The sequence below is a fragment of the Nesoenas mayeri genome (assembly GCF_963082525.1).
Source record: "Nesoenas mayeri genome assembly, chromosome: Z".
NCBI lineage: Eukaryota > Metazoa > Chordata > Aves > Columbiformes > Columbidae > Nesoenas > Nesoenas mayeri.
In genome coordinates, this window is record NC_137542.1 from 16,527,993 (window position 1) to 16,543,512 (window position 15,520).

Sequence of the window (15,520 nt, forward strand, 5' to 3'; positions counted from 1 at the left end):
AGCCAATTCCATTTTGTGGCCAGTCACAAGTGGTGTTCCCCAGGGCTCAGTATTGGGGCCAGTTCTGTTTAATCTCTTTATCAGTAATCTGGATGAGGGGATTGAGTGCACCCTTAGTAAGTTTGCAGACAACACCAAATTGGGTGGGAGTGTTGATCTGCTGGAGGGTAGGAAGCCCATACAGAGGGATCAACTGAATCGTTGGGCTGAGACCAAATGTATGAGGTTCAAAAAGGCCAGGTCCTGCACTTGCATCACAACAACCCCAGGCAGCGCTACAGGCTTGGGGAAGAGTGGCTGGAAAGCTGCCTGGAGGAAAAGGATCTGATTGACAAGGTACTGATTGACAGCCAGCTGAACATGAGCCAGCAGTGTGCCCAGGTGGACAAAAAGGCCACCGGCATCCTGGCTTGTATCAGGAATAATGTGGTCAGCAGGACTAGAGAAGTGATCGTCCCCCTGTACTTGGTGCTGGTGAGGCCTCACCTTGAATCCTGTGTTTAGTTTTGGGCCCCCCACTACAAGAAAGACATTGGGGTGCTGGAGAGAGTTCAGAGAAGCGCAGTAAAACTGGTGAAGAGTTTGGAGCAAAAGTCTGATGAGGAGCGGTTGAGGGATCCGGGGTTGTTTAGCCTGGAGAAAAGGAGGCTGATGGGAGACCTTATTGCTGTCTACAGCTACCTGAAAGGAGGTTGTGGCATGGAGGGTGTTGGTCTCTTCTCCTAAGCAGCAAGCGATAGGATGAGAGGAAATGGCCTCAAGTTGCACCACGGGAGGTTTAGATTGGATATTAGGAAAAAATTCTTCACGGAAAGGGTTGTAAAGCATTGGAACAGGCTGCTCAAGGAAGTGATGGAGTCACCATCCCTGGGGGTGTTTAAAAGATATATGGCTGAGACTCTTAGGGGCACGGTTTAGAGCTAGACTTAGGTTATGGTTGGACTCAATATACGGGTCTATTCCAACCAAAATGATTCCATAGATAGGTAGAACTTGCCCTGCCTTATACATGTTCTGAACAACTATGATGGAAGTCTACTTGTAGCTTGGCTGGGCTACAATTGTAGTGAATAAAAGACTTAATGTCTATTGTCACTGCAGTCAGTGATCAACTTGTGCAGAGTTAAATACACAAAAGTGTACTGTGCGCTATGTGCTACAAAAGTCAACCAAACGCATCCTCAGAAACCCAGTACTGATTCTGGCTTGACTTAGGCTCAGCTTGACAATTTCATCATGAACTGCATATTCTAAGCAAAATGAACCATGTAACCGCAAAGCAAAATGACGTACTTTTTGATATGATGTTGTTTCAGCTGTGTGAGCATCTTCTTGATCTTTCAGTACTTTTTGTGTATCAGTATTGAGAGCCTGAAGCTGCTTTATCAGCTCAGCCTGCTGTACGGTATGCTCAACATTTTGTCTGTAAAGATCCTGCAGTTCCTGTAACTCCTTCCTGCAGAAAGGAAAACAAAAAAGAAATAAAGCGAAGTTAAGAAAAAGAACAACAATGACCTCCACTAAACAATTAGGTTCAAATAATTTTATTGTAGATAATGAGCTTCCTATTTTCATTTATTTTTCTGTCAATTGTCTTATAAACACTGGAAGTTACATATCAAATATTTATCACATACTTTTACAAAATATGTACAAAACAGTTAAGTTTCAAAATGGAAAGCTTTTCAATTTCCCTCTAATGCTCTAACTGCTCTAAAATAAATGGATTTCCACTACTGCATCAACACTTTCTAGTCAATATTCAGTTAACTATTTAGCATTAAGTGTCAAAATGTAAAATATTTAGAACACATGGCTTGTAAAATAAGATTTTTTTTTTTTTTTTTTTTAACTAGACCCAAGATCTAAGTTTTTCCTAACTTGCAGAGTATGTGTAATGCAAGTCTCTTTTCTGAAATGCATCTGCTCCCTAGACACATGAAGTATGTCTGGTGATAAATTACTTTTTGTCTGCAGGTACAGCATACTATAACAACCAGAACCGAAGTAAGTAAATTTGGTGGGTTTTATATAACATAACAATAAAAGCTCTATAAATATAATAATAGGAATCATGTTGTAATGCAACCATAGGATAGATCTACTATAACTAGTCTGCTTAAGAATTTTACTGTAGTGCTGACAAAATTTATAAACTAAGGCAGAAACAAAGATCACTAACTCTTACTTATTATAAACAATAATTTAAAACTTCGAATATTTTCTGTAATAGATTTTAAAAGTTCAGATGACTCCATTAATCCATTTTTATATATTTTCTACTTAATTCCTTGTTTAATTCACAAGCATGTTTCACATAAGTATTACATACAGATAGTGAAACAGAAGTTTATCACTCCAACTAATTTTCTTCCTTACTTCAAAGAATTTTCTTGGTGACCTCTTACACATACGCAACTTCTGTGTACCTAGAATTATCATTAACAACATAAGTTCTCATTACATTTTTATAATACTGCTGGAGATGTCCAGTCAAAGACTAGTACAAGAAAGGTAAGCAGCTACAGAAACTTTGCTGTGTTTTGCTAAGAAACTGCAGAACAACAAAAAACTTTTAAGGGAACTTTCTAAAAGCATTTACGAAGACCTGTGCCTCTACTTAATATGTTAATTCACTAAAGGTACAACATCTGAATACTTATATAAAAAGTGAAGCTACATGTACCACAATAGCACAGTCAGACAACTTAAATGTTGTTTAAAAAATTCTGTTTAAAAAAGCCTGTTAACAGGCCAATACAGGAGAACACTTAAGAACATTTAAGTCCTCCTGTTCTCAATGGGACATAAAAGTAACTCCTCAACATTAACAGTAGTAGAGTTGCATTAAGGACTCCATGTAACAAGACCAAAGTACAACTGCAGCACATACTTCATATGTGCTAATTTAATTCTGTTGACTAGCACAGCAGCACAAATAAGGACACAGTGATGTATTAGCACTTTCTGACACCCTGTGCAACAGGCTTCCAAACTAGCACTTGTTTCATTTTCCTGTGATTATATACTAGGAAAATGACACATCTTTGCACTTCAGTTACAACACAGGTTATATTGATTTTGCACACTCCAATCAGATCTTCAATTTGTTGTGGAAGGGAAAAACAAGGTACAGCGTTGAATCCTCAGACACTGTTGGAAATGCGGGTAGTCACGGTTGCCAAAACCACTCTGCTATGTTGCTGCTCTTTCATTTGTATGCAGACATCAACGCAATCTGTGTCTGTCACCTGAGAACGCACAGTATTATATGCTCTCTAATAGTCTCCCCGCAAAGTGTATTAAAGTCAATAGGAACATTTTCTGCTGACTTTATCAGGCTTTGAGTCATACTCTGATGGGGAGGCGATGAGGAAGGAAACTAAAACTTGCAGGCACCCAAGAACTGCAGCACAGTCAGAACACGTTAACATGTTTGCTTATGTTAAATTCAAGGATTTTAAAACACAAGAAAACACAGTCACAGTCCCATTACATCACATTTTAAAAATCAAACTTTATTTCTTCATATACATATCTTAACTTGCTTTGTTTTTCTTTTTTTTTAATAAAAAGTTATACGAGCCAAAGTAGTTGCAATTCAAAAATTCCTGACACACGGAAATACTCAAACACTGTATTTACCTTGCAGTTGTGCCCTACAGCTGCTTTCATCCTCTTTAGTGAACGTGGTACAATTTTTACATTGTAAATCCACAAGGGGAACCTTTTTTTATTTAATTTATACACAGGAAGGAGGAAATTACACTCAATCACAACAGGAATTATTCAGCACCCCTAGTGCAACACAAATTCACAGAATGAAGGACCCATGGTAACACACAGGCCAAACTGGTAACGGCAGCTTTAACTAGGAATGGCAGGGGACAGAAATGTTGACCAAGTAATAAGTGCAAGAGCTGTGGCCTGGGCTGGCAACCAAAGGACACAGGTTGGTGTGAGAGGGAAGACCTTGTGATAAATAATACAAGGCTCAGGGAGGCCCACCTCAAGCGTACACACGTAAATAAGGGAGAGTTGACAAGTCATCGGTATGGGGGTAAGATAAGGACTGGAAGAAAGCATGGCACTCCTATGTTCAAGTAGTAAGTTTGCTCATGACACAAAACTAGGGTCAGTGGTTGTTTCACCAGATGTTTGTGCTGCCATTTAGAGGAACCTCAACAGGCTGGACAAATGGGCTGACAGGAACCTCATAGAGTTCAATAAAGGAAAGTACAAATTACCACCCCTGGGAAATAACAACACCGTGTACTAGCAGAGGCTTGGGCCTAACCATCTGGAAAACAGCTTGTCAGAAAATGCGCTGGGGATCCTGGTGGACACCAGGTTGACCATGACCCAGTAACGTGCACTTGTGGCAAAGGCCAATGACATCCTGAGCTGCACTGAGAAGAGTGTTGCCAGCCAGGGGTGGGACACGATCCTTCACCTCTGTTCAGAAGACACATGTGGGTGCTATGCCAAGTTCTGTGCTCCCCAGTACAAGAGAGACATGGATTTAATGGAGTACGTCCAGTGAAGGACCACAGAGATGATGAAAGGATTGGAGCATCTGCCATACATAGAGAGGCTGGGAAAGCTGGGACTGTTCAGCCTGGAGAAGGGAAGGCTCAGGGGGATATTATCAACATGTATAATCTACACAGTCTCCAGAGGTGTCTGCCAGCCTCAGCCACTCAGTGATTCTGTGTGATTCTCTTACTAATTTGCTTGCAGCATGCTCAAAGAGAGTATACAAAACCAACCCCATGATAATAAGAAAAACAGTTACAAGATAAAAATGAATTTCTGATCAAAATATCTACTAATATGCTTACTCAAATCAGAAAACTACTAAGCACCCTACAAGAGAGACACCTGCCTGTCACTGTAGCAGGATAAGGATGTCCAGTCCTAAGTGAAATTATACTCTCAGGCAAGAATGTAACAGAACAAATACTCAAAAAAGTGCAAATTGGATCTAACAATGGCAATGACTGGCATTTAAAATATATGTGCCTATTTAACACCCATATATAAGGATGTATATATTAACCCATACATACAGATACGTGGAAATATACATATCTACACATAAAGTATATGTGGATATGTACGTGTCCGCATACAAGTAGGATATATGTATAAAATAAACACACATACTGATAAGATATTTTTATATACTATACACTCTACACAAACACAAAAACAAATTTAAGAAGAAAGTCCCCATCAGCAACACTAATTGAAAAACAATATTTTCTTAGCTAAACACCAAGAGTAGAACACTTACTTGGTCTACTTTTTCCTTACCACCCCTACTCTCTCCATAAACAAGGACACCATGATACATGGAGAGTATTTAACTACATTTAACATTGAAGTCACCAGATATTACTGAGAAAAAAAACCCTGTCTCTAATCTAACACCTCAAGAACAATACAATAGGAAAATAAGAAATTTACAGAAAGTGAGCTGCACTCTTCAACTTGCAAGGAATAGCCTGCTACAACAAAGTCAGGCTTTTCTCAAGTCGAAACAGAAGAGCATTATGACGTTATATCAGCCACTAAAGTAAGATTACAATAACCTTAGTAGTTTTTGCTTTAAATATTGCAAGCTTGACACTATCTGAAGACACTATAAATGGGAAAGCATCACGACTCAAAGATTTGACACCTTGTCCTGCCAATAACAAGATTTAAGATTCATGGTAGAGATAGCTCTGGTGCTCATATCTGACAAGAGAATGAACTAAAGTTTCCTCCTATTCTTAAACGATAACACTAAATAAAATCTTTATGTCCTGCACATACCAACGGTTCAAGACTAAATTGTGGCTTCCCAGGGATGTAAATGAAAGGAGTAGCTGCTGTCACTCCAGAAGCTACAAAACTGTGCTGCAAATAGAATTAATGCTCATCACACTCACCACCTCAGGTGAAGCTGTTGGCTTTGTTTCGCCACCACCATTTTGGTGAATACACTGGGATTCCAAGTACCTCAGCTACCACCACTACCAAGGGAATATAAGAGGGTTTGGGGTAATTCAGGAAATCTCTAGATTCCATTATCTGTAGTTTAGAAATACAACACAGTGACAAGCTCTATGAATTACGGCTTCTCAGGGGAATGGCATAGATAGTACAAAATGGTTTACAGCACACAGCAAAGAATAACCTGAAAATCCCAGAGCAGCAAAATAAGGCCCGAGTAGAAATCTGACTGCTTCATAATTTACAGCACAGAGGTAAAGAAGCAACAGCAGCGGTGTTGTGGGGCGGCAGGTGGATTCTGTACCAGTATTCCGTACTAGTTAAAAAAAATTATAAAAAACAAAAAAAACCACCTGACACTAAAAACAAAACAAAACAAAAAAAACCCACCACCAACAACAAAATATTTAAAATTCTTAGCTTGCATTGCTAACTACTGAAACTGCTGCCTGAAACTCTTAATTTTCTACAATATAAGCCATTTACCATAAGCCTTCTTTTTTCATAATAGAAGAGTCAACAAGAATACGTGTATAGTACCTTGTCCATCTTTTCGTTACCTATTGTTCAGACCTTATGTTCAAAAAATAACTTATTTTAATTATCTATTTAAACAAGATGTCTGTGACAAATTCTAAGAGGTTGTTTTGTAATGGTAAGCAAAGAATACATTTTGAGAAATGTTAAGTTCAAGGATTTCAACAACTCAGTCAGCAATATCCTAAACGCCAACCAACAAGCAGTAACTTTGCAAACCTTGATTGCCTGACTTTAAATATGTCTTCTTTGTTTTCTCTAGTCCTCTCACACATATATACATTTCTGAGAATAATTTCAGAAGATAATAAAACCTATTAGTCCATTGATGAATTTCATAGGTTCAAGTGATTGCCTCTTTCAATACAATTTCCCACTAAACATGCCTATATTTATTGACTTTTGAAAATCCAACTATTATAGCTTTTAAAAATGAAAACACAAAGACATCATTTTCCGCTGTAAAGATTTTGACAAATTCTAGGACGACAATTTAGGTCAGAGTCATCAAAAATAATATTTCTAGGTTTTTTTTTTCCCAACAAGACTTAGATACTGACTCCCTATAGTAAAATTATTTCTGCTTTGAAAGCAAAGAGGAGTGTCCATACCAATGATTTCTGCATCTCAACTGCAGCTCTCCAGGCATAGCTGCAGTTTGAAGGAATAGTGAAGGGACTTATAAACATTGTGTGTACCTCTGAAACCACAAAGTGAAAAACAGACAATTTCCTGACAATCCACTTAAAGCTACCACTTGTCTTCTGCCATTACCTTCATTTTGAGGACTTTAGTATTCTAGTCAATTCATAAAATTTATTCCATCCTTCACTTCTTTTCCATTACTCAAATAATGCAGCACTCATCTTATAGATTCAGTTTAAAAAAATGGTGTGTGAGACCTAAGATAAAGCTTCAGTCACTGTAACTTAAACCTTTAGCACAGGCCTGGGTAGACTTTTGCTGACTCATTCAACTTGACTCTAAAATGTTAAAGTTAGGCTTAAAGCTTTTCCAAGTATAGGCATTTAGCCTCTCAATGAATTAAATGTCTAAATCACTAATCATGTTGGTATTTTGTTACTTTCAATGGAGACTGGTAGTTCTCTGACCTAATCCTAATTACAGAACTGTAATTTTTGAAGCTCATTCCTACTCAAAAACTGATAATAATATAGTAAGAGTATACTGAGTCAAAATTTATCGAAGAGTCTACATAAACTGTCGTCTACTCATTGACTTCTAAAAGTTTTACACTATATGAAAATACACCGTTGTACAAAAATACTTCTAATGCAAGAAACTGCTTTGTAAGTGGAACAATAGTGGGGGCGTTTTTGAGAAGATTCAGACCTGAAGGTAATGAAATCATTAAATACTTACTTAGTTCTGTTCACATCACAATCCTTTTGGGAGAGTTCTTCCTGTTTCATGGCCACCTGAGATGACAAGTTACTGCATATACTGCGCAACTCTTTCATTTGTTCTTTTGCTTCTGCTAAATCAGTTTCCAAACACTGTGAAGGAAGCATTTGAAATGTATTAAAGATAACTTATAGGGAAGAGTTAAAATCTGCTATGCATATTATCTACATGTATAGACATATCCACATACATATATGCAAATATTCATTGTGGTCTAAGCAAACATATATGTGCATGTGTGCGTATATGAAAAATGGGAAATAGCAGGAAAAAAAAGAAAGGGGATATTTTTCAAATTTTAGGTGATCATCTATTTTTTAGGAAGTTTTCCTAAATTCGTTTGCTGCATGTGGAAGGAGAATCCTGAATCAAATCTTTGCAAAGCAATATTACACTATTTAACTTCTGAACTGATTATGCCTTGTTTTCTGTGTAGAACTCAAAACAGGAAAAAGCTACTCCTAACAAAAACCAGCTATACGTTCATTGTTTTAAGTTCTCACAAAGTTGCACAATATTGCACACATGAACTTAGAATCATGGATACAGATTCATTTTTGAGACTGCTTGTTAAAAATGCTCTGATTTTGCCCTTGTCATAGTTTTTTCAGGAAAAGCAAGAGCATACAAGAAAAGTTACGGAAATGCTCATTGAAAACAATGTAAACAAGCAACGTTTACCTTTACAGTAAGGCTTATTGTAGAAGTTAATCAGCAAAATGTGAAGGTATTTCTGGGAAACACAGCAGCAAGGCAGCTTACTCAAACAAGACTCTGATTTCTACATAGTGACCTGGAGGTTTAGCAGTTTAGAAGAGTACCTCGGTCCTTAAGAAGCTTCATGACTATTCTCCCAGAGTGTTTTGAGGCAAGAATGCAAATAGAAATATTACAGCAATATCTGGAGCAGAGTTTCGGAAGCTGGCAACAGCCTTAGACCTACTTTAGTTATTACACTACTCACAAACACAATCAGTTGTTCTTGGTAAGGCAAATATTCCAGGATTCATGAATAATTTAAGATAAATACTTCCTACTAGGATAGCATCCTTAACCTACCACCAAGAGTATATCGGTTCATCTTCCGTTTACATGCAGTCTTAGTTAAAAAAATAAAGAAATGCATGGTTTTGCATTTCAGCAAAGATGTCTCAAATATTGTTATGAATGAAAAACAAACAATTTATTGTCTCTCTTTAAAATAGCATTAAATTGTCATACATATTTGGATGTATCAGAAGTATACTACACATTCTTTGAATATAGACAGGAATTATTGTGTCCTGTTAGTAACATTACTGTGAGGAAATCACAAAATGGATGAGTGAATGAAGTAGGAAAACTATTTGTTTCATGATAAATCTCATTATATATACCTGGCCTATCCCATCAATGAGTCATTATTCAGTCTTAAAGGCTGGGTAGCAAAAATTATTTTTTCTCAGTTAACAAAAGATTTCAGAATGACAGGAGACAGTTCATTCTATCAACACATGAAAATGTTGAAGTGTAATGAAGTATTTCCAATGTACAGCCAAATAATCTTAGGGTTTCTCCTCAGTGTCTGGTTTTGTGTTTTTTTTTCCACAGCCACTAAAAATTATTGTATATGTAAACAAAAATGATAATAGTTCACATTTTCTGTGAACAAATCCTGTTTTCCTGTCTTTACACCACACTATAGAGTTGCAGAGGTTCTTCACGGTAGAGACTGGAAAAATATCTGACCTTACCACTGCTTAAGTTCCCATCATCCACTGTAGGGTACAATACAAAGAAGAGGTAATAAATGGTTTTGTCATAAATACAACTTCAGAAGTTATACAATGGCAGAACTTGAAAATGGGCAAAAAAGTATCTTTCAGTACTTCACTCCATTTGTGACACACATGACTTCACCTTGATTTTTTTTATTCGGAAGCACTACTGGAAGGGCAAAACACACACAAAAAAAGGTGCAAGGAGGGACTGCTTATATAAATGGCTTACATACTGAAATATCATATATTGAGGCATGCAGTAGAGCTTTTATACCTAAGTCAGAAATCTAAGAAACGATAGAAGACAAGTGCCACCCTTTCAGCCACCTTATCCTTTATTGTTTACAGGCGTCCTGTTAAGATGCCAAATATAACACTTGCCTCTTATAGAGAATATTTTAATATGTATCTCAATCCTTGCAATAGTATCATGAGAAAATCGACCTCACCTAACTCTTTCTACTAGTAAAGGTACACAGTCACTTGTCTAACATCACAGAAGAGGAAGGGAAAAAAAAAAAAAGGCAGAATCTGGGACATCAGACCCACGGACACATGCAGGCTGCCGGGGACCTGGAAGGTCTCCAGTCACAGCCCCTGCCTAAAGCACATTCAGGCCAGGGGTCCAACCAGGATGCTCAAGGCTTTACAAAGTGATGAAATCTCACAAGGATGGAGATGACTCAATGTCCCTAGGCCACAGCCCCACCCCTGAGGAAGAGGCTTCTCCTTATCTCCAACCTCAGCTTTTCCCGCTTTAGCTTGCACTGACTATCACCCTTCTGCCACACAAAGCTGTGAAGAGCCCAGCTATGTCTCATCCATCCCCTCCTCTTGGTGCTGGAGATGCCATTTGATGGCCCCCAGCCCCAGAGCCCTCACTTCTCCTGGCTGAACCAGCCCATCCCATAGTCTTTCCTCACAAGAGACAAGGTCTCCAGCTCCATTGAGGCACCTCCAATGAGTTTACTCATGTCCTTCTTGTACTGCACCCAAAAATCAGTGCAGTATCTAAAGCACAGAGCAGAGGGGGTCAACTCCTCCCCTGGCTCTCGAGGCCATGTCCTGCTCATGCTTCTCTAGGCGCTGCTGGCCCTCGCTGCATGCACAGGGCTGGCTCCAACACCGCCCGCTGCCCAACAGAGCTGGAACCCAGCCACTGTGCAGCTGCAGGGTTCTGCACTTCTGCCTGTTGTCCTATTTCTGCTAAGGTCTGCCTCGATGGCAGCAGAGCCCTCAAAACACATCCACTTCATGCCAGTTTGGTGTCACCTGCAAACCTTACAAGCATGCCTGCTGTCTCCTCTTCCAGGTCACTGATAAACATTTTAAACAAGACACGTCCAGGATAGATCTTGCAGTACTCCACTTATTACTTTCCTACAGAGTACAACCCATTTAACACAGCTCTCTGAAGCCAAACAATCAAATAGTTCTTTTAAACATGTTGTCATCCACCTATCCAGCTGTAACATCCTAATGTGCGTAACAGAATACAGCAAGACAGTGTCAAAAATCTTGCTGAAGTTACGGTCAATCATATCCAAGCTTTCTATTGTCCATTGACACAATCATTTATAACAAAAAAAAAAAAGGTTCTTCAAGAACAATTCACCGTTGGTAAATCCATGATTGTTTCTAGTCATTTTTTCAGTTATGTGCCCAGAAATTACTTCCAAAATTACTTTCTATATGATTTTTCCAGGAACTGAAGTGAGGCCAACCAAACTTTGTTCTTGGATTATCCTTTTTATCAGGGACCTCCCCTGATCTCTATACTACTTCTGAAAGATGACAGGCAGTAGCCCAACAGTGACATCAGCCAACTCTCTCAGCACCCTTAGATGGTTCAGCTGGTCCAACACATGTGTACTAATCAAGTTCTCTCCAGTATCTCCCAACCCATCTACTCTAAGTACTTCTCCTTGAACGCTGCCTCTAGGCACAAATGGTTCAGGGGATCTTGCTGGAGAAGACTGAGGCAAAGACAACATTCAGTACCTCTGCTGTATCGACTACCCGCTGTCACTAATTCATCCTTCCCTTTTGGCAACAGGCACTCATTTTTCCTGTTCAGCCTTTTAGTACTGACGTAGTCTAAGAAACTCTTGTTACACTTGCCATCACTTGCAAGTCTCAGCTGTAGGTAGGTTACTACCATTCTTAAGTGTCCTAGCAATTTTTCTGAACTTCTCCTTTGTAGTTTTCACTGTTTCCACTTCCTGGATATCCCCACCCTATGCTGGAGTTCAGTGATTAATTCTCATCAGCCAAGCTGGTCTCCTGATACATCCACTTGTTTTCCTGAGTATCAGGGTGGACCATACCTGGGCTTGGAGGAAACTGTCTTTAAAGACTTGTTCATTTTCCTAAGCTCTTTTACCTTTCCATGTTGTTTCTCATGGGATTCCACCTACCACTTCTCTGAACAAGCTGAAGACTCTCCTCTTTAATGCCCGGTCTGTACTGTGCTACTCTCCTTGCTTCATTTTGTCAGGTTCTTGGTCTCCACCATTTCATGGTCACTACAGCCAAGGCTGCCATTGATTATTATTTCCTTAATCAACTTGTTCTTCTTTGTGAACAGCACATCCAGCTGTGCCTCATTTTTGCTGGACCAGAAAATACCCGTCTCAAGAAGTTACCTCTGTCACACTCTAGAGAGCACCTTGACCACTTGTGACCCCACTCTGAAACACCAATACTACTTATTCCCATCCCTGGAATCACATGGCTGTGACATACCTTTCCCTTTTGACCATGCCTTACCAGCCAGGAAGACAGACGCACAAAAAATTATTCTGACTGTTTTCATTGAAGGTGTGGGTTTTTCAATGATTTATGCAATATTAAAAGCACTATGTTTGACGACTTGAAAATTATTAAATCAGTTTAGTACACACTAGATTTTCTCTCTCAAGTATCAATAAACCATTAATTGTCCTGGGACTCCTACAATCCTTTCATCATAACCACTCCAAAGGACCCAATTTGCAAGAACTTAAATTCCCATGTTAATAGATCTGACTCAAGCTCTTTACATGGGCCTTCCATCAGCACAACAATTGCCAGTGGAGAAAAAAAGATGTTTCTGGGCAAGATGTTGATTAGATAGTACACTGAATATACCAGAAGATACTGTACTTTTATAGTGTAAAAAAGCACAGGATATTAAGTGTTTATTAGCCATGTAAATAAAAAGAATCCACTAAACAACCACATATATAAGCAGCCATCACACACTTTGATACCACATCTGTGGCTTATTTCTTATAGGAATTTAAAAATAACTTGCCAATTTCACCAAACAATAAAAGTATCATTTAAACAAAAGATACAGTATTCTGTACAATGTATTCAATTATTTCCTTTTTTATTTTATCATAAACTATGAAAATAACTTCTTAATATATTCTATGTAATAAAAAGGCTGCTCACAGAGTGGAGCCCTCTGAAGGCTAGGGCACAATTTATTCGAAACTGCAGTTAAACTTTTAGAGTGTTCTTCCAAAACAACAAATATCAAGCCTCTTGCAATCAAATTATAGGTAGGTAAATTACATACAGAAAATAACTGTGTGTGATAACACTTCTAAGCTTTTATTATTTCACATATATATTTTATCTTAAAATACAGTATCTTATTTTTTAATGATTACATTTTAAGATTACTATTTGAAGTTAGATTCCTGCTTTGCAACATCAATTTTTAAAAAGCTGTGGGTCTTAAGTGAAGAAATGTAAATGAATGCAAGTCCCCACTGGTAGATTTGAATATATAACTTGTTATTTAAAGAAAATAACTTGTAGTGCAAATGTCTGGAGAAGTCAATTCTGAAATAACATCCAGGAGTCCACTCCACTTCGTACCTTTATTCTAGCATCACTGCCAGATTTTTCTGTTTTCCACTGTGCCTCCTGCTTCCTCAGTTTCTCCAGGTCATTTAGCAGGTCAGCACAGCATGTATTTAATCCCTTATTTTCCTCCTCCAGGTTTTTTATAACCAGACTGTTTTGCTCTTCCTTCTTCCGTGCACACTCCTCAGTGTCCTGTAGAACAGTACCACAAGGGCCGATAAACAAAAAAAGTGAGAACTAATCAGCAAATATAAACTGTGCAGTTTTACCCTCACAGCAGCTTCTTCTATGTTTGATGGCCAAGGTCACCTGTGTACTTTTATTGGCCTCTTTCATGCAGGTGGAAGGGTCATATTTTTTAGCTGGATGACAGCTTTGATGAGTACACATTTGCAAAGAGCCCATTAATTGATCAAGCTGCCTTTGATGCTGTCCCCAGCTATTTTTGAGACCCACACAGACATATCCTCCCAGACCTCGGCTTTATCAATTAATAATGCCAGTCCCATCAGAATCTAATTACAAGAAGCCACATCTTCACACTCCTACTTTCTTTGCTCCATTTCCATCATTAACTATTTATCTGAAAGTTATAAAGCTTGGATTCTTGGCTTTAAAGCATCTTCCTCGGAGTTGGTATGTGAGAAAATGGTAAGGTACAGCAAGGCCTAAGGCAATTTTTCCTCCAAGCTTGTCACTTTTTGTGCCACAAAGGCTGACATTGCTTAAAGAACTACTTCAAAGCTACAGTCTTATGAAACTATGTACAAGTCAATATACCTTAAGTTCTTGGCTTTTATCTTTAAATTTCTGGTTCAAGTTACTGAATTCATTCTTCAAATGGGCATTTTCCTCATCCACAGCAATTTTTGTCTGTATTAAGTTGTTTATCTCCTGCTGCTGTCCTGTGAGTCTCTATTTAAAAAAAAAAAATCTGTTAATAGACAAAAACCGATTGTAAAAGAACATTCAGGTACTGGATTCTAGACCTGTGCATTTTAGGTTTATGAAATGTAACAATCTGATATATGTGGTTTTATAGCATTATTTTCATTTTATTAGTACTTTAATCGTGCTCAAAACTGCGTGACTATACTACACATTAACGTAAACGAGGAACTGAATGTCTTGCTGTCACTAAACAAAAAGAGTCCATAAATGCAGAACTGAATGGAAATTATTCAGTCAAGTTTAGCAAAGACAGTCATTTGCAGAAGTTATATTTGTGGTTATGGATTAAGAAAAAAATAGAATATTGTTTCACTTGCACTTTTAGCATAACAAAAATCAAGCCAAAATGTAGGGTTCGAAATTCTCCAGAATTTGTGAAGACAATGAGAAATAGCTATTAAGTGAAGCAACCAAATAAATTATGATACAAAATAGCTGTAAAAAGGAAATTAAGTCAAACTGAATTTGCAGCTGAAGGAAAATAACAAAGACGACTGTTCAGTGTGCCCACACATAGTAAAATCTCATTGCCATCAAAAAAACCAACTTCAACTTCCTGTGTTACATACTTGCATTCTATTCTTATGGCATTCATATTAATACACCTTCACTCTTAAATACATATTACAACTCTGCATTTTTCTTCAGGAGCCTGTTTTAATTCCATGTACTGTCCCCTTCCCTTTCTAAATCAAAATGGCATTTATCTGAAACGTTTTCCTAACAGTAACACTGTAAATGTAGTAAGAAACAGATGAAATTTATCTCAGGACAAAAACACAACTGCTTTGCCTCTAATATACAAGCTACATGAAATGCATTCAAAAACATGAAAAATTATCAACAAGAGGGTATACCTTTAGATTATTCTACAACACTGCTGAGAACATACATAAGAGTTTTCAACCTCCAAATGGTTAAATCTGGTTCACATGTATGTCAGACATGAGAAAGAATGAAAATGTGCCAAGAAAAAAATAACAACAACA

The 15,520-nt window shown here is 38.0% G+C and overlaps 1 protein-coding gene across 1 annotated transcript in view; it reads right to left on the reverse strand.

The window, feature by feature from the left end:
* CNTLN (centlein) overlaps positions 1-15,520 on the reverse strand; it is a gene marked incomplete at its 3' end in the record, with an annotated part of 188,009 nt that overhangs the window by 128,866 nt on the left and 43,623 nt on the right. Inside the window, exons 4-7 of the mRNA XM_080362311.1 lie at positions 14,361-14,495; positions 13,593-13,772; positions 7,921-8,054; positions 1,294-1,456 (exon numbers count right to left, since the gene is read on the reverse strand). Coding sequence (XP_080218437.1) covers positions 1,294-1,456; positions 7,921-8,054; positions 13,593-13,772; positions 14,361-14,495 — 612 coding nt within the window. The remainder of the gene's footprint in view (positions 1-1,293; positions 1,457-7,920; positions 8,055-13,592; positions 13,773-14,360; positions 14,496-15,520) is intronic.